General features: G+C 40.2%; 1 protein-coding gene across 15 annotated transcripts in view; it reads left to right on the top strand.

The window, feature by feature from the left end:
• The window catches only part of LOC139760399 (uncharacterized), a 216838-nt gene that overhangs the window by 112872 nt on the left and 84532 nt on the right, over positions 1–19434 (top strand). For all 15 annotated transcript variants that reach the window (XM_071683539.1, XM_071683547.1, XM_071683535.1 and 12 more), the window contains 5 exons: positions 612–731; positions 4474–4653; positions 14895–14999; positions 15285–15440; positions 18194–18301. In XM_071683539.1, coding sequence (XP_071539640.1) covers positions 612–731; positions 4474–4653; positions 14895–14999; positions 15285–15440; positions 18194–18301 — 669 coding nt within the window. The remainder of the gene's footprint in view (positions 1–611; positions 732–4473; positions 4654–14894; positions 15000–15284; positions 15441–18193; positions 18302–19434) is intronic.

Raw genomic sequence — 19434 nt, 5'->3', positions numbered from 1 at the left:
TTGTGACTGATAACTTTTCTTAATATTTTTTGTTAACTGTTCAGACTACAATGTTTTTTATTTCATTGTTTTTTTTTAGAACCTCCATGCATAGACCCTGTTAAATTTTCAGAGTTTTGTTGTTAGGGGGTGAAGTGTACAGGCTTGTTATGTTGATTCTGATCTTCAATCTAGACTTTCAACATTTGCTCCATATTCTCCCAATTTGCTTCTAGCATGAATGATCTTCATTTCACATAGAGGTGCCATGATGGAGGTACATTGCCACACTTTGTCTGCATGCTTAGGAATTATTCTCACTGATGTATGTAGTAGGCAAAGCAAGAGCTCTGGCAATGTCAACACTACACATACCAGCATCAAAAGTCTCCAATATGTCCAGTTTTACCTCCAAGTTGATGCTCTTCTTCCTATAAGTACAAGATGGACATGTGCATTTTCCATGCACATTTTTAGAAGGGAGAGAAGGTAGTTTATACTGAAATTTTTTTTCTTCCCTTTCTACATTATTTAATTTTTGGATGTCAAAGCACAGTATAGTGAGCATTATGTTTACGTATGTGATGTACAAACTTACCTAAGATAACCCTTAACTGAAATTCACCCTGCAGATGCAAACATTGGAAGAGGAGCTGTCAGCAGCAACAAAGGCCAAGGTTGAGGCAGAGAGGCGAGCAGCCGAAATGCTGAGGAAGAATCTTCAACTTGAAGAGCGTCTCTCAGCCCTGGAGGTTTGTTACTGAGTTGGAAGTTGAAGGGATTAAGGGAGGGTAGAAGAGCTGGAGGGATAAGGAGAGGGGAAGAGAGGTGGGGAAATGAGGTTTACATGACTCGGGATAGTTGTATTGTGGGGAAAAAATGCCAAAGGAGGTAGAGATATTCAGTGCCATTGGCTTTCTGTTATGTTATGTAATGCTAAATGGTAGCTCTGCAGTATGAGTCTATAACTTATTTGTTTTGTAGTTGTATTGAGACCAATCACTTTGTTATTCCCTAATGTCAGTATGTGTATTTCAACAAAATAACTTTTCATGGGTAAATTGTACAACACATTAGTTAGCAGATGATTTCAGGTTAATCAAATAGATCTACGAAATTTGATGTGAACATTCCTTAGTATCGTTGCTAAAATTCAGTTACATGACTGTCAGCTTATGTGCCATTTATATTATGGAATGCCTCTGGCAGGTGAATGCAGGTGTTTCATGTATGGTCTGGGGCATCTAAAGAGCTCAGGCATGGTGAATAGTTGAGTTGTTAGTCAGGAAGCAATTACTGACAACTTGTACAATGTTTCCACAACCTTTGCCCATATTTTTTTTGGCTTGTCAATAATCATCAAATTGCTGTAGACGATTATTTATTTATTCATTTATTATACTTGTTGTTGTCTCCCGCGTTAGTGAGGTAGTGCAAGGAAACACGAAAGAATGGCCCAGCCCACTCACGTACACATCTATGTACATACGTGTCCACACATGCACATATACCTACCTATACATTTCAATGTATTCATATATATACATGCACAGACATATACCTATATACACATATACATATTTCATACTTGCTGCCTTTATTCATTCCCCTCGCTACCCCACCACACATGAAATGACACCCCCTTCCCCCTGCACGTGCACGAGGTAGTGCTAGGAAAAGACAACAAAGGCCACATTCGCTCACACTCATTCTCTAGCTGTCATGTATAATGCACCGTAACCACAGCTGTAGATGATATTATCATTTATTTGTGCTGGCCAGGCAGCAAAGAAAATGTATTCAAGTAATGTATGTAGATTTACATGAATAATTAGAATAAATCTATATATAATGGAACACATATTATTGGAAATAATGACATGAATGCATTAAGATTTATGTACATTATGCCATAAGGAGCAAATATAATGAAGTTGCAATCCTCACAAAATAATGCTGTCAGAACTAACACATCATGCTTATCAACCACAAACACTAAACACCCTCACAGTGAAACAAAGACCTTCCAGTACAGTCCCATCTCAACATGTATAGCACTCAGTTCTGAACTGTGAAACAGTACCAGACCCCTCCCCCTCAAACCACTGTATAAGTAAGAAGTAAAGGCTTACCCCTACTTCACACTTCAGTAAACTTTACTCATAGATCCTCCACCCCCAGCAAATATAATACTAACAGAACACAAATGTTCTGAAATGATCTGACAAACACTAAACAGCTTATCCCCCAGCTTGTCTTAAACTCCAATGCACCAGACATACGCCCATCAGAAACCACACTTCCTGGACAAACATGAGTCAAACTCTTCTACATTTAATGTAGACATCTCCCATCACTACAGTATTACAGTTATCCTATCATTCTTCTAACTTGATCAATCTTCTTTACACCACATTGTCCTGAACACTTCATTTCCAGCACATTCATCCTCATACCTTCTTATGTATGCCCCTTACCTTGCAACCATATGACACCATTGAGACTACTGTACCCATCTTTGCCTTCCTAGATGATGACCTCTTTTTTCACTCATTCTTCAGTGCTCTCAGAACTTTTGCCTTCCCCTCTCATCCACCCTGTGACACTGCAATTTCCATGGTTCCATTTGCTGCCATATCCACTCCTAGGTATCTAAAACACTTCACTTTCTCCAAGTTTTCTCCATTCAGACTCATTGCCCAACTAACCTGTCTTTTTGCACTGCTAAAGCTAATAATCTTGCTTTTATTCACACCTCTTTTGGCTTCCCTGGCTCTTTGCTCCCTCATATTACCTTCCTTTGTTGTTGATCTATCTCTGTGGATCAGCCTATTTCCCTTTCTCCATCAACAGCAGTGTCCCACAAGGTTCTGTCCTGTCTCCTACATTTTTTATCATTTTTATCATTGATAATTCTTCTTCCTCAAATAACCAAATGCATTCGTGTGCTGACAACTCAACTCTATATTTCTCCACTTCCTTCAATTCTGCTGCTCCTTTCACTCTATCTGCATCTCCTCTTAATGCAACTTCTTCATTAAACTCAGACTTGGACAGGATATCTTGAGGTATACGAATTCTCGTTAAGTTTAATGCCTCCAAGACTCAGTTTCTGTCATCGCTATATCAAAAATTCCTCACAACTTACCTCTTACCTTTGAGGGTTCTGTAATTCCATCTCTGTACTCTATGAACACACTTGATATTACTATAACATCCACTCTCTCTTGGGAACCCCACATTACGGAAACAGCTAATCCTTACTCTGAGGAATTGAGAGTCCTGTAAATGTGTAAAAGTTTTTTCTTCTGAACAGTTGCTTTGTTTGTACAGTGGATTTATTGGTCATTGTATGGAGTACTGCTCTCACATCTGGAATAGCTCTAGTTCTGGAACTTTACTTAAAAGAGTTAAGTTGAAGGCATTCCAACTAACAAACTCTCCCAGGCTAACTTCAAAACTTGACTTGCTTGCCATACACTGCATTGTTGGTTCACGTCACCTCATCTTTATGTATTACTTGGTTTTGCTCCCAAGAGCTGGCTGCTTAGGTGCCCCCACCTTTAGCTAGACCATGCAATACTTGGCAAGCTACTGCATCATGTGATTATTGTGTGGCTATTGGCAACTCAAGGATGGGCAATTTTCATAACTGTTTCTTTGCCTACACCTTGACGCTTTGGAATTCTGTACCTTGTTATGCATTTCTCTTCTTTTTTCCTTTCATTATCCTGTTTATATTTCAACTAAGGCCAGGCCTTGATGTAGACTTTTGTCTGTGACTGGAGCCTCCAATGAAAAAAAAAGAAAAATAGAACACTCCTTTTTTCCCCCTTGACTTTGTACAATGTCACTGTGCATGCATTTTTTCATACATGTCTATCATTTCCTGTGTTAATGAGATAGTGTCAGGAACAGACAAAGAAATGGCTTCATTCACTCACATCTACTCTCAAGCTTTCATGTATGATGCACTGAAACCAGACCTGTGTTAATGAGATTGTGTCAGGAACAAAGAAATGGCTTCATTCACTCACATCTACTCTCAAGCTTTCATGTATGATGCACTGAAACCAGACCCCCTATCCACAGCTAGTCCCCACAGACCTGCCTGTGGTTTCTCCCAACAGCTTAAAGTACCCAGGTTCAGCCCATTGACAGCATATCGTCCCTCTTGTAAACCACATTGCTCCAGTTCCCTCTATTCTTTGCACACCTCACCTCCTCCTTTATGTTCAGATCTTTTGCCTTCAAAGCATGTTTCACTCCAACCTTGTATCTCTGTCTTGTTTGTGGACTGAATATTTTTTGGAATGATACAGTAAAAGTTTGACCTCATTATTTTACCTAGAGGGGATATCTTTTTTTTTTACATTATGAAGGCAAGAACCTCTTTCACAGTGCCCAACTTATCTGGTAACTTCTAGATGCATCATTTATCCCAAGCCCTCTGAATTATATTCTATCCTACTTTTAATGGTTCCACTTTGGCAGACAAGTGAAAGTGTGGAGAGGCTGGGGGAGCAGTTGGAGGAGGCAGTGGCAGCACTGACAGCAGCAAGGGAGGAAGCTAGGATCAAAGGGGAGCAATTTCGAAGGGCCCAGCAGGATACTAAGCAGCTCTCTGATGCCCTAGGATATGAAAAGGAACTCAACACCACACTGCATAACCAGGTACCATACCATTCAGCTGTAATCCAAGTTCCTCATGACCTACAGACCCTTGATCATATCCCAATGATGTCTTTTTCCATATCATATAGTGTTGAGCTTTGTATGCTTATTTATATTTATATTATTATTATACTTGATTGCTGTTTCCCGTGTCAGTAAGAGTATTCCCCGTATGTTGTAGAAGGCGACTAAAAGTGGATGGGAGTGGGGGCCTGGAAATCTGCCCCTCCAGTTTTTACTTTTTTAAAAGAAGGAATAGAGAAGGTGGCCAAGTGAGGATTTTCCCTCAAAGGCTCAGTTCTCTGTTTTTGATGCTACCTCGCTAATGCAAGAAATGGCAAATTCATATGAGGGTAAGAGAAATGTGTAGAAATAAAAATTTATATTTATTTATTATACTTGGTTGCTGTCTCCTGCGTTAGCAAGGCAGCACAAGGAAACAGACAAAAGAATGGCCCAACCCACCTACATACACATGTATATGCATAAATGCCCACACACACACACACACATACATACCTACACAAACAAAGTGCATATGAACGTGCACCTTCATAGAACATACAAACCTCCAACAGCCAGGATTGAATCCAGGACCCCAGTGCAACAGTCAGGAGCGCTGTTCAGTTGGTGTTCAGTGTTGTAAATGGAAATGGTGAAGAGCTTGTAGATTTATGTGCTGAAAAAGGACTGGTGATTGGGAATACCTGGTTTAAAAAGAGAGATATACCTAAGCATGCATATGTAAGCAGGAGAGATGGCCAGAGAGCATTATTGGATTACGTGTTAATTGATAGGCGCGCAAAAGAGAGACTTTTGGATGTTAATGTGCTGAGAGGTGCAACTGGAGGGATGTCTGATCATTATCTTGTGGAGGCAAAGGTGAAGATTTGTAGAGGTTTTCAGTAAAGAAGAGAGAATGTTGGGGAGAAGAGAGCGGTGAGAGTAAGTGAGCTTGGGAAGGAGACTTGTGTGAGGAAGTACCAGGAGAGAGTGAGTACAGAATGGAAAAAAGTGAGAACAAAGGAGGTAAGGGGAGTGGGGGAGGAATGGGATGTATTTAGGGAAGCAGTGATGGCTTGTGCAAAAGATGGCAGATTTAGGGTGTTTTGGTCGAGGTTGTGTGCAAAGTGAGATGGTTAGGGAAAATGATTTGGTAAACAGAGAAGGGGTAGTAAAAGCTTTGCGGAAGATGAAAGCTGGCAAGGCAGCAGGTTTGGATGGTATTACAGTAGAATTTATTAAAAAAGGGGGTGACTATTGTTGACTGGTTGGTAAGGTTATTTAATGTATGTATGACTCATGGTGAGGTGCCTGAGGATTAGCGGAATGCTTGCATAGTGCCATTGTACAGAGGCAAAGGGGATAAAAGTGAGTGCTCAAATTACAGAGGTATAAGTTTGTTGAGTATTCCTGGTAAATTATATGGGAGGGTATTGATTGAGAGGGTGAAGGCATGTACAGAGCATCAGATTGGGGAAGAGCAGTGTGGTTTCAGAAGTGGTAGAGGATGTGTGGATCAGGTGTTTGCTTTGAAGAATGTATGTGAGAAATACTTAGAAAAGCAAATGGATTTGTATGTAGCATTTATAGATCTGGAGAAGGCATATGATAGAGTTGATAGAGATGCTCTGTGGAAAGTATTAAGAATATATGGTGTGGGAGGCAAGTTTGTTAGAAGCAGTGAAAAGTTTTTATCGAGGGTGTAAGGCATGTATACGTGTAGGAAGAGAGGAAAGTGATTGGTTCTCAGTGAATGTAGGTTTGCGGCAGGGGTGTGTGATGTTTCCATGGTTGTTTAATTTGTTTATGGATGGGGTTGTTAGGGAGGTGAATGCAAGAGTTTTGGAAAGAGGGGCAAGTATGCAGTCTGTTGTGGATGAGAGAGCTTGGGAAGTGAGTCAGTAGTTGTTCGCTGATGATACAGTGCTGGTGGCTGATTCATGTGAGAAACTGCAGAAGCTGGTGACTGAGTTTGGTAAAGTGTGTGAAAGAAGAAAGCTGAGAGTAAATGCGAATAAAAGTAGGGTTATTAGGTACAGTAGGGTTGAGGGTCAAGTCAATTAGGAGGTAAGTTTGAATGGAGAAAAACTGGAAGAAATGAAGTGTTTTAGATATCTGGGAGTGGATTTCGCAGCAGATGGAACCATGGAAGCGAAATTGAATCATAAGGTGGGGGAGGGGGCGAAAATTCTGGAAGCGTTGAAGAATGTGTGGAAGTCGAGAACATTATCTCGGAAAGCAAAAATGCATATGTTTGAAGGAGTAGTGGTTCCAACAGTGTTATATGGTTGCGAGGCGTGGGCTATGGATAGAGTTGTGCGCAGGAGGGTGGTTGTGCTGGAAATGAGATATATGAGGACAATATGTGGTGTGAGGTGGTTTGATTGAGTAAGTAATGCAAGGGTAAGAGAAATGTGTGGTAATAAAAAGAGTTTGGTTGAGAGAGCAGAAGAGGGTGTTTTGAAATGGTTTGGTCACATGGAAAGAATGAGTGAGGAAAGATTGACCAAGAGGATATATGTGTCAGAGGTGGAGGGAACGAGGAGAAGTGGGAGACCAAATTGGAGGTGGAAAGATGGAGTGAAAAAGATTTTGTGTGATCGGGGCCTGAACATGCAGGAGGGTGAAAGGTGTGCAAGGAATAGAGTGAATTGGATTGATGTGGTATACTGGGGTTGACGTGCTGTCAATGGATTGAACCAGGGCATGTGAAGCATCTGGGGTAAACCACGGAAAGTTGTGTGGGGCCTGGATGTGGAAAGAAGCTGTGGTTTCGGTGCATTATTACATGACAGCTAGAGACTGAGTGTGAATGAATGTGGCCTTTGTTGTCTTTTCCTAGCGCTACCTCGCACACATGAGGGGGGAGGGGGTTATTATTTCATGTGTGGCGAGGTGGCGATGGGAATGAATAAAGGCAGACGGTGTGAATTTAAGTACATGTGTATATATGTATATGTCTGTGTGTGTAAATATATGTATACGTTGAGATGTATAGGTATGTATATTTGCGTGTGTGGATGTGTATGTATATACATGTGCATGTGGGTGGGTTAGGTCATTCTTTCATCTGTTTCCTTGCGCTTCCTCGCTAATGCGGGAGACAGCGATAAAGCAAAATAAATAAATAAAATATATATATTTATATATATATATATATATATATATATATATATATATATATATATATATATATATATATATATATATATATATATATATTTTCTTTCTTTTCTTTTAAACTATTCGCCATTTCCCGCATTTTCTTTTGGAAAATTAAAAAAAAAACGAGAGGGGAGGATTTCCAGCCCCCCGCTCCCTCCCCTTTTAGTCGCCTTCTACGACACGCAGGGAATACGTGGGAAGTATTCTTAATCCCCTATCCCCCAGGGATATATATATATATATATATATATATATATATATATATATATATATATATATATATATATATTTATTATTTATTTATTATACTTTGTCGCTGTCTCCCGTGTTTGCGAGGTAGCGCAAGGAAACAGACGAAAGAAATGGCCCAACCCCCCCATACACATGTATATACATACGTCCACACACGCAAATATACATACCTACACAGCTTTCCATGGTTTACCCCAGACGCTTCACATGCCTTGATTCAATCCACTGACAGCACGTCAACCCCGGTATACCACATCGCTCCAATTCACTCTATTCCTTGCCCTCCTTTCACCCTCCTGCATGTTCAGGCCCCGATCACACAAAATCATTTTCACTCCATCTTTCCACCTCCAATTTGGTCTCCCTCTTCTCCTTGTTCCCTCCACCTCCGACACATATATCCTCTTGGTCAATCTTTCCTCACTCATCCTCTCCATGTGCCCAAACCACTTCAAAACACCCTCTTCTGCACTCTCAACCACGCTCTTTTTATTTCCACACATCTCTCTTACCCTTACGTTACTCACTCGATCAAACCACCTCGCACCACACATTGTCCTCAAACATCTCATTTCCAGCACATCCATCCTCCTGCGCACAACTCTATCCATAGCCCACGCCTCGCAACCATACAACATTGTTGGAACCACTATTCCTTCAAACATACCCATTTTTGCTTTCTGAGATAATGTTCTCGACTTCCACACATTCTTCAAGGCCCCCAGAATTTTCGCCCCCTCCCCCACCCTATGATCCACTTCCGCTTCCATGGTTCCATCCGCTGCCAGATCCACTCCCAGATATCTAAAACACTTCACTTCCTCCAGTTTTTCTCCATTCAAACTCACCTCCCAATTGACTTGACCCTCAACCCTACTGTACCTAATAACCTTGCTCTTATTCACATTTTATTCACATTTACTCTTAACTTTCTTCTTCCACACACTTTACCAAACTCAGTCACCAGCTTCTGCAGTTTCTCACATGAATCAGCCACCAGCGCTGTATCATCAGCGAACAACAACTGACTCACTTCCCAAGCTCTCTCATCCCCAACAGACTTCATACTTGCCCCTCTTTCCAAAACTCTTGCATTTACCTCCCTTACAACCCCATCTATAAACAAATTAAACAACCATGGAGACATCACACACCCCTGCCGCAAACCTACATTCACTGAGAACCAATCACTTTCCTCTCTTCCTACACGTACACATGCCTTACATCCTCGCTAAAAACTTTTCACTGCTTCTAACAACTTTCCTCCCACACCATATATTCTTAATACCTTCCACAGAGCATCTCTATCAACTCTATCATATGCCTTCTCCAGATCCATAAATGCTACATACAAATCCATTTGCTTTTCTAAGTATTTCTCACATACATTCTTCAAAGCAAACACCTGATCCACACATCCTCTACCACTTCTGAAACCACACTGCTCTTCCCCAATCTGATGCTTATATATATATAAGCAAATGGATTTGTATGTAGCATTTATGGATCTGGAGAAGGCATATGATAGAGTTGATAGAGATGCTCTGTGGAAGGTATTAAGAATATATGGTGTGGGAGGAAAGTTGTTAGAAGCAGTGAAAAGTTTTTATCGAGGATGTAAGGCATGTGTACGTGTAGGAAGAGAGGAAAGTGATTGGTTCTCAGTGAATGTAGGTTTGCGGCATGGGTGTGTGATGTCTCCATGGTTGTTTAATTTGTTTATGGATGGGGTTGTTAGGGAGGTAAATGCAAGAGTTTTGGAAAGAGGGTCAAGTATGAAGTCTGTTGGGGATGAGAGAGCTTGGGAAGTGAGTCAGTTGTTGTTCGCTGATGATACAGCGCTGGTGGCTGATTCATGTGAGAAACTGCAGAAGCTGCTGACTGAGTTTGGTAAAGTGTGTGGAAGAAGAAAGTTAAGAGTAAATGTGAATAAGAGCAAGGTTATTAGGTACAGTAGGGTTGAGGGTCAAGTCAATTGGGAGGTGAGTTTGAATGGAGAAAAACTGGAGGAAGTGAAGTGTTTTAGATATCTGGGAGTGGATCTGGCAGCGGATGGAACCATGGAAGCGGAAGTGGATCATAGGGTGGGGGAGGGGGCGAAAATCCTGGGGGCCTTGAAGAATGTGTGGAAGTCGAGAACATTATCTCGGAAAGCAAAAATGGGTATGTTTGAAGGAATAGTGGTTCCAACAATGTTGTATGGTTGCGAGGCGTGGGCTATGGATAGAGTTGTGCGCAGGAGGATGGATGTGCTGGAAATGAGATGTTTGAGGACAATGTGTGGTGTGAGGTGGTTTGATCGAGTGAGTAACGTAAGGGTAAGAGAGATGTGTGGAAATAAAAAGAGCGTGGTTGAGAGAGCAGAAGAGGGTGTTTTGAAGTGGTTTGGGCACATGGAGAGGATGAGTGAGGAAAGATTGACCAAGAGGATATATGTGTCGGAGGTGGAGGGAACAAGGAGAAGAGGGAGACCAAATTGGAGGTGGAAAGATGGAGTGAAAAAGACTTTGTGTGATCGGGGCCTGAACATGCAGGAGGGTGAAAGGAGGGCAGGAATAGAGTGAATTGGAGCGATGTGGTATACCGGGGTTGACGTGCTGTCAGTGGATTGAAGCAGGGCATGTGAAGCGTCTGGGGTAAACCATGGAAAGCTGTGTAGGTATGTATATTTGCGTGTGTGGACGTATGTATATACATGTGTATGGCGGGGGGTTGGGCCATTTCTTTCGTCTGTTTCCTTGCGCTACCTCGCAAACGCGGGAGACAGCGACAAAGTATAATAATAATAATATAATAATATATATATATATATATATATATATATATATATATATATATATATATATAGAGGGTGTTTTGAAATGGTTTGGGCACATGGAGAGAATGAGTGAGGAAGGATTGACCAAGAGGATATATGTGTCGGAGGTGGAGGGAACGAGGAGAAGTGGGAGACCAAATTGGAGGTGGAAAGATGGAGTGAAAAAGATTTTGAGTGATCGGGGCCTGAACATGCAGGAGGGTGAAAGGCGGGCAAGGAATAGAGTGAATTGGATTGATGTGGTATACCGGGGTCGACGTGCTGTCAGTGGATTGAATCAGGGCATGTGAAGCGTCTGGGGTAAACCATGGAAAGTTGTGTGGGGCCTGGATGTGGAAAGGGAGCTGTGGTTTCGGGCATTATTGCATGACAGCTAGAGACTGAGTGTGAACGAATGTGGCCTTTGTTGTCTTTTCCTAGCGCTACCTTGCACACATGAGGGGGAGGGGGATGTTATTCCATGTGTGGCGAGGTGGCGATGGGAATGAATAAAGGCAGACAGTGTGAATTGTGTGCATGTGTATATATGTATGTGTCTGTGTGTGTATATATATGTGTACATTGAGATGTATGGGTATGTATATTTGCGTGTGTGGACGTGTATGTATATACATGTGTGTGGGTTGGGCCATTTCTTTCTTCTGTTTCCTTGCGCTACCTCGCAAACGCGGGAGACAGCGACAAAGCAAAATAATAATAATAAATATTTCTTTTTTCTTTTAAACTATCCGCCATTTCCCGCATTAGCAAGGTAGCGTTAAGAACAGAGGACTGGGCCTTTGTGGAATATCCTCACCTGGCCCCCCTCTGTTCCTTCTTTTGGAGAATTAAAAAAAAGAAAAAAAAAAAAGAGAGGGGAGGATTTCCAGCCTACCGCTCCCTCCCCTTTTAGTCGCCTTCTACGACACGCAGGGAATACGTGGGAAGTATTCTTCATCCCCTATCCCCAGGGTATTAATATATATATATATATATATATAGTATATATATATATATATATATATATAGTAATATGTATATATATATATATATATATAATTAAATTATAGATTATATATATAATATTATATATATATATAAATGCACATATACATACAAATACAGATATACTAGCTTGCCTTCATACATTCCTGATGCAACCCTGCCCCGCAGAAAACAGCATTAGTACCCCCTGCTTCAAATGCCTATATATATATAGGCATTTGGACGATTTTTGCCGGGAAAAAATGCAAATGAGTGGGAGATGTATAAAAGAAAGAGGCAGGAGGTCAAGAGAAAGGTGCAAGAGGTGAAAAAGAGGGCAAATGAGAGTTGGGGTGAAAGAGTATCATTAATTTTAGGGAGAATAAAACGATGTTTTGGAAGGAGGTAAATAAAGTGCGTAAGACAAGGGAGCAAATGGAAACTTCAGTGAAGGGGGCAAATGGGGAGGTGATAACAAGTAGTGGTGATGTGAGAAGGAGATGGAGTGAGTATTTTGAAGGTTTGTTGAATGTGTTTGATGATAGAGTGGCAGATATAAGGTGTTTTGGTCGAGGTGGTGTGCAGAGTGAGAGGGTTAGGGAAAATGATTTGGTAAGCAGAGAAGAGGTAGTAAAAGCTTTGCTGAAGATGAAAACTGGCAAGGCAGCGGGTTTGGATGGTATTGCAGTGGAATTTATTAAAAACGGGGATGACTGTGATTTGGTAAACAGAGAAGAGGTAGTAAAAGCTTTGTTGAAGATGAAAGCCGGCAAGGTAGCAAGTTTGGATGGTATTGCAGTGGAATTTATTAAAAAGGGGTGACTGTGTTGTGACTGGTTGGTAAGGTTATTTAGTGTATGTATGACTCATGGTGAGGTGCCTAAGGATTGGCGGAATGCTTGCATAGTGCCATTCTACAAAGGCAAAGGGGATCAAGGTAAGTGCTCAAATTACAGAGGTACAAGTTGGTTGAGTATTCCTGGGAAATTATATGGGAGGGTATTGATTGAGGGGGTGAAGGCATGTACAGAGCATCAGATTGGGGAAGAGCAGTGTGGTTTCAGAAGTGGTAGAGGATGTGTGGATCAGGTGTTTGCTTTGAAGAATGTATGTGAGAAATACTTAGAAAAGCAAATGGATTTGTATGTAGCATTTATAGATCTGGAGAAGGCATATGATAGAGTGATAGAGATGCTCTGTGGAAGGTATTAAAAATATGTGGTGTGAGAGGCAAGTTGTTAGAAGCAGTGACAAGTTTTTTATCGAGGATGTAAGGCATGTGTACGAGTAAGAAGAGAGGAAAGTCAGTGGTTCTTAGTGAATGTTTGTTTATGGCAGGGGTGTGTGATGTCTCCATGGTTGTTTAATTTGTTTATGGATGGGGTTGTTAGGGAGGTGAATGCAAGAGTTTTGGAAAGAGGGGCAAGTATGCAGTCTGTTGTGGATGAGAGAGCTTGGGAAGTGAGTCAGTTGTTGTTCGGTGATGATATAGCACTGATGGCTGATTTGGGTGAGGATCTGGAGAAGCTGGTGACTGAGTTTGGTAAAGTGTGTGAAAGAAGAAAGCTGAGAATAAATGTGAATAAGAGCAAGGTTATTAGCTACTGTAAGGGTGAGGGACAAGTCAATTAGGAAGTAAGTTTGAATGGAGAAAAATTGGAAGTGAAGTGTTTTAGATATCTGGGAGTGGATTTGGCAGCGGATGGAACCATGGAAGCGGGAGTGAGTCATAGGGTGGGGGAGGGGGCGAAAGTTCTGGGAGCGTTGAAAAATGTGTTGAAGGCGAGAACATTATCTCGGAAAGCCAAAGTGGGTATGTTCGAAGGAATAGTGGTTCCACCAATGTTATATGGTTGCGAGGCGTGTGCTATAGAGAGTTGTGTGCAGGAGGGTGGATGTGCTGGAATTGAGGTGTTCAAGGACAATATGTGGTGTGAGGTGGTTTGATTTGAGTAAGTAATGAAAGGGTAAGAGAGATGTGTAGTAATAAAAAGAGTATGGTTGAGAGAGTAGATGAGGGTGTTTTGAAATGGTTTGGTCACATGGAGGGAGTGTGGAAAGATTGACAAAGAGGATATATGTGTCAGAGGTGGAGGGAACGAGGAGAAGTGGGAGACCAAATTGAAGGTGGAGAGATGGAGTGAAAAAGATTTTGAGTGATCAGGACCTGAACATGCAGGAGGGTGAAAGGCGTGCAAGAAATAGAGTGAATTGGAATGATGTGGTGCACCGGGGTCGATGTGCTGTCAATGGATTGAACCAGGTCATGTGAAACGTCTGGGGTAAACCATGGAAAGTTCTGTGGGGCCTGGATGTGGAAAGGGAGCTGTGGTTTCAGTGCATTATACATGACAGCTAGACACTGAGTGTGAACGAATGTGGCCTTTGTTGTCTTTTCCTAGTGCTACCTCGTGCATATGTGGGGGAGGGGTTGTCATTTCATGTGTGGCGGGGTAGCGACTGGAATGAATAAGGGCAGACAGTATGAATTATGTATATGTGTTTATGTCTGTATGTGTATATATATGTATACGTTAAGATGTATAAGTATGTATATGTGTGTGTGTGGACGTGTATGTATATATATGTGTATGTGGGTGGGTTGGGCCATTCTTTCGTCTGTTTCCTTGCGTTACCTCACTAACGCGGGAGACAGTGACAAAGTATAATAGATTGATAAATGAATATATATAATTCTTTAGCTGCGTATATGTGTGATCAGTATGTTATTTACCTCCTGGGCTACCTCTTATGAAATACAAGAATATAGAGAAAAAGAAAAACCAGAAATAAAAAGGCTTGTTACTGGTTGAAAAATTACAGCAATGATTTTCAATTGTTTTCTTAAAATCAACATCATCTATGACAGAAGTGGTGCACAATTTCCTGAAATGTTTGATAATTTGATATAGTATATGTTTTTAAAGCTACACAAATGAGAGATGACAGCACATTCCCTGATGATTTTTAAGTGTTTATATCCTCCAAATCTTCAAAGTTCAAAAGTTGTAAGTTGGAACTGATAGAGTCCTCTTGGCAGGTGGAGGGCCTGATTAAAGAAACAGAGAAGCAGGAGCAAAAAGTTGGGGATTTGCAACAAGAAGTGAGGCGACTCACCCGTGACACCCTCCAGAAAGAAAGACAGGTTGGTCACCACATGGACTTTATGAGAACTTTTACCCCTCATTTTGCACAGCAAAAGAAGACAGTAATTAACTGTTCCTCAAAATATAACTCTCTGATCTGAACATATTCACACATTGAATTCTTAAGCTTGACAGGTACAACTGGCACTTACTTGATTTTAACCCTTGGTTTCATGTTTATGTATCAATCCTATTTTCTGTCATGTGCTTTATTATGTTAGCTCTTACTGTAATTGTGATGTTAAATGAAGTGTATATACCATAACATCTTCAACTTATGACAGGTAACAACACTACAGTCTGAACTGGAAGGGGTGAGAAACCAGGTGGCTACTATGGAAGAGCTGTTGGATGAGGAACAGCGTGAGGTGGGTGTACTTAATGACTCTCTCGCCCATGAGACCAAGCTGCTGCACCAGACCAGAATGAACCTTGACGTGGTTAGTACACTGATGGTGGCTTCTTGAATGTGGTCTAAACTTAGTAGGGTTATTGGCTTTTTCTAAAAAGCAGGTACCTATAACAGGAGGAATGCCCTTGAACTAAACTTTGTAACTGATAACAAGTAGCTTTATTAACCCAGTGACCTTTGGCTAGATATTTAGTATACCTCAAGGGTGGTACTTTTCAGTATAGGTTTATTATTATTTTGTCTGCAGTTTGAAAGTTTTTTTATCTCAAACAAATGAAACATTTATCAAAACAGTAAAACAGTACTTCCAAGTGTGGTGAGCTTATTAGATGAATGGATTTTCAGGCTATGATTCTGTCAGCTGTATGATGTGTCCCTTGTCATGGCATAATGTATGAACATCTCACCATGATATGTTATAATTTCGAGTTATGTATGTTTTGTATATGTATGTATATGTGCATGTATTGGCGTTTATTTATATATATGTGTATATGCGTGGATGGGCCATTGTATGGGCGTTTATTTATATATATGTGTATATGAGTGGATGGGTCATTGTTCGACTGTTTCCTGGCGCTACCTTGCTGACATGGGAAAGAGTGATCTAGTGATATAAATAAATGAATACATGTTTTGATCACAGTAATTGATCATTAATTCATTACATACTACCAGACTCTGCCTGCTCAAGGTTACACCAAAAGTAAAAATCCACATTAGGTGAGGCTCAGTCATAGGGGGTATAGCTTTGTCAAAGAACTTCTAATTCCGAAGGAGTCTGCTTTTCCCTGCAACTGAAAATAGTGCAGTGTTCGACTGCAGGAGCCTTTAGATAGGTCCAGGGTAATACTGGGATTCTTTCATAGAAAACAGTTCTGGATAACACTAACACTCTTTCATAGAAATGGGTCCTGAACTAATTATGATTAATGATTAACAAATAGATTTAAAAGAAAGGAAGAGAAATTAATTCATACAGATTTCAGTACTTTTTTTTTTTGCTACATAGTGTAAAATGATATACTAGCCTTCATGGCATTTTGATGGTTACTGAACATGTTGAAAAGTATGAGCAAAGGATATGGAACCATTTTCAGAGTAGCTAGTAATTATTTTCTGACTCACTGTTCTGCTAATTATTGCCCAGTATTTTTGAATGCCTTGAACCAATTATGGCACACTTGCAATCAACAAACAGAGGCATTGAAGTGGATTAAAGAAAGATGGTCTTAGTACAGTTTAGCCAGAACTGTCTGCAAGAGGGATGTGTTAGAAACAGTTGAGCAGTACTGTAAGTTTTGAAAAGTGTAATAGTCTTGTAGGAATTTAGTCATGACTGCTAATGTGGAGGGAAGGTTCATGTATTATATCCAAGTACTGGCAAGTATGATGGTAGTATGATATGGCTGAAACTATCAGTGAGATGATTCTTAGCTTGATTTGCTGTAAATGTTATAAAGTATGATATGCATATTTTAGTCAAAATTGATGGCATGCAAATAACTTGGAGACACTATAGCCAAAGAACAAGGAGAAATGGGGATTTTGGTAGCATATGGCCTACCTTATCCCTTTACTTACCTTCTGTGACCACAGGAATGTTCTTATATGCAAATGATGTACTTGACAGTGTGAATTAAGACAGTTACATAAATATGTTTGCAAATGATGCATAAATTTTGAAGCCAATCAAAATCAATGAATTATGTATAGATCTTTGTGTTACTTAAATACAAGATTTGAGCCAAGAATGGATTATGGAATTAAATGCAGATAAATATCATGTAATGGAATTTGGAGAAAGTGATAGAGGACCGAAATATGACTATAAGATGGGATATCACATTCTGAATTAAAGGTAGAAAGATCTGGGTTTAATTATAAATCCTGAGTTAGCACCAGAAGACCATATTAATGAGAAAGTTGAAAATATATACAATTTATTGGCCAATATGAAGGTAGCCTTTTGATATGTAGATGAAGACATGATCAAAAAATCAATTGTAACCTTGATTAGACCAACTTTAGAATATGCCACAGTCATTTGGAACCCATATTTGAAAAAATATAGAAATGATATAAAAAAGTGCAGAGAACAGCCACATACGTACCTGTCTTGAAAAATTTAAGTAACATGGAAAAACTTCAAAAACTGAAACTTTCAGCCTTAGCAGAGTAGAGGATGAGAAGTGATATGATGATGCTATTTAACTGTGTGAAAAGACTAGAAAAATAGATAAAGAGCAATATTTGATACCTTGAAGAGGAGGGCAAGAGGTCATAGCTATGAATTAAATTAAGTGGAAGGAAGAATGTGAAGTAATCCACTTCCCCAAAAAGAGTAATTAAAAGGTGGAATTCATTGCCTGAGGATGTGTATGACAGAAGCTTTCCTAATTTCAATGAAAGATATGATAATGTAATAAAAGAAGACAGGACATAATGAACATTGCTCAGTTCTGTAAAGATGCAATTAGGTAAGAACATATAAGTAGATTTTTATGCCATTTTCAAGGTTTTCTGCTTTTATCCCATCCTTTCACTAATCCTCTGATTCTAGGAAAGTGATGAAATTATCCTCATTTTAATTTTTTCTTGTCTTTGTTTCCACTTCATACAGTCATTTACACATAAAAGGTTAAAATATTACACACCCTCATTGCCAAGACAACTTGCAAACATTAAAAGCAGTACAGCTTTGAGAGTAGCACAGAACCTACATGATGTCAGAGTTTAGGAACATATCACATCTCAGATTTATCTCTATATGTACCACAGATAAGAAAAGAGGCAGTACAGGGAGAGGAGCAAGTAGCAGGACTGAAGCGGGACCTACAGGAAGTACAGGAAAAGAACAGTTGTCTGGAGAGGCGTGTCCGAGAGATGGTAGGTCATGAAGCCACTCAGTTTTAGGAAATACACATCAAGCTGTCTTTGTTTTTACTGTACATCAAAGTGTCTTTGTTGTTTGTTGAATGGTGTATTAGTGAAACAGTCAAATGCTATGCTATTATTGTTTTAGGTGACCAATCAAAAAACACCTTTACACTGAGATTAATAGGCCTTTGATAAATGTATTTTGGCTAGCCCCTTAAGTAATGTGTATGACACAAGCACCAAGATTCATAGATAGTTTAGTGCTTTACTTAACCATTAAACCACATCTGATATCATAGTTTTTGTGTAAAAAAAAAGTAGGGAGTATTAGTATATTTTCTTATCATACTTTGTCGCTGTATCCCGAGTTAGTGAGGTAGCGCAAGGAAACAGACGAAAGAATGGCCCAACTCACCCACATACACATGTATATAGATAAGTGCCCACAAACGCGCATATACATACCTATACATTTCAACATATACATACATATACATACACAGACATATACATATATACACATGTACATATTCATACTTGCTGCCTTCATCCATTCCCGTCGCCACCTTGCCACACATGAAATGACACCTCTTCCCTCCGCGGGTGCATGAGGTAATGCTTGGAAAAGACAACAAAGGCCACATTTGTTCACACTCAGTCTCTAGCTGTCATGTGCAGTGCACTTAAACCACAGCTCCCTTTCCACATCCAGGCCCCACAAAACTTTCCATGGTTTACCTCAGACACTTCACATGCCTTGGTTCAATCTATTGACAGCACGTCGACCCTGGTATACCACATCATTCCAATTCACTCTATTCCTTGCATGCCTTTCACCCTCCTGTATGTTCAAGGAAGGAACGGAGAAGGGGGCCAAGGGAGGATTCTCCCTCCAAGGCTCAGTCCTCTGTTCTAAATGTTTAGGTATGTATATGTGCGTGTGTGGGAGACGGTAACAAAGTATAAGAAAGAATAATATGCGTATATATATTTTTTTTTATCATTATACCCAGTCACCATCTCCCACGTTAGCAAGGTAGCGCAAATAAACAGACAAAAGAATGGCCCAACCCACCCACATAAACATGTATATAGATAAACACTCACACATGCACATATACATACCTAAACATTTCAACGTA

The sequence above is a fragment of the Panulirus ornatus genome, chromosome 36 (assembly GCF_036320965.1).
Source record: "Panulirus ornatus isolate Po-2019 chromosome 36, ASM3632096v1, whole genome shotgun sequence".
In the NCBI taxonomy this organism is placed as follows: Eukaryota; Metazoa; Arthropoda; class Malacostraca; order Decapoda; family Palinuridae; genus Panulirus; species Panulirus ornatus.
Note: the sequence above shows the minus strand (reverse complement) of the source record. Positions and strands in the feature narration are given on the sequence as shown.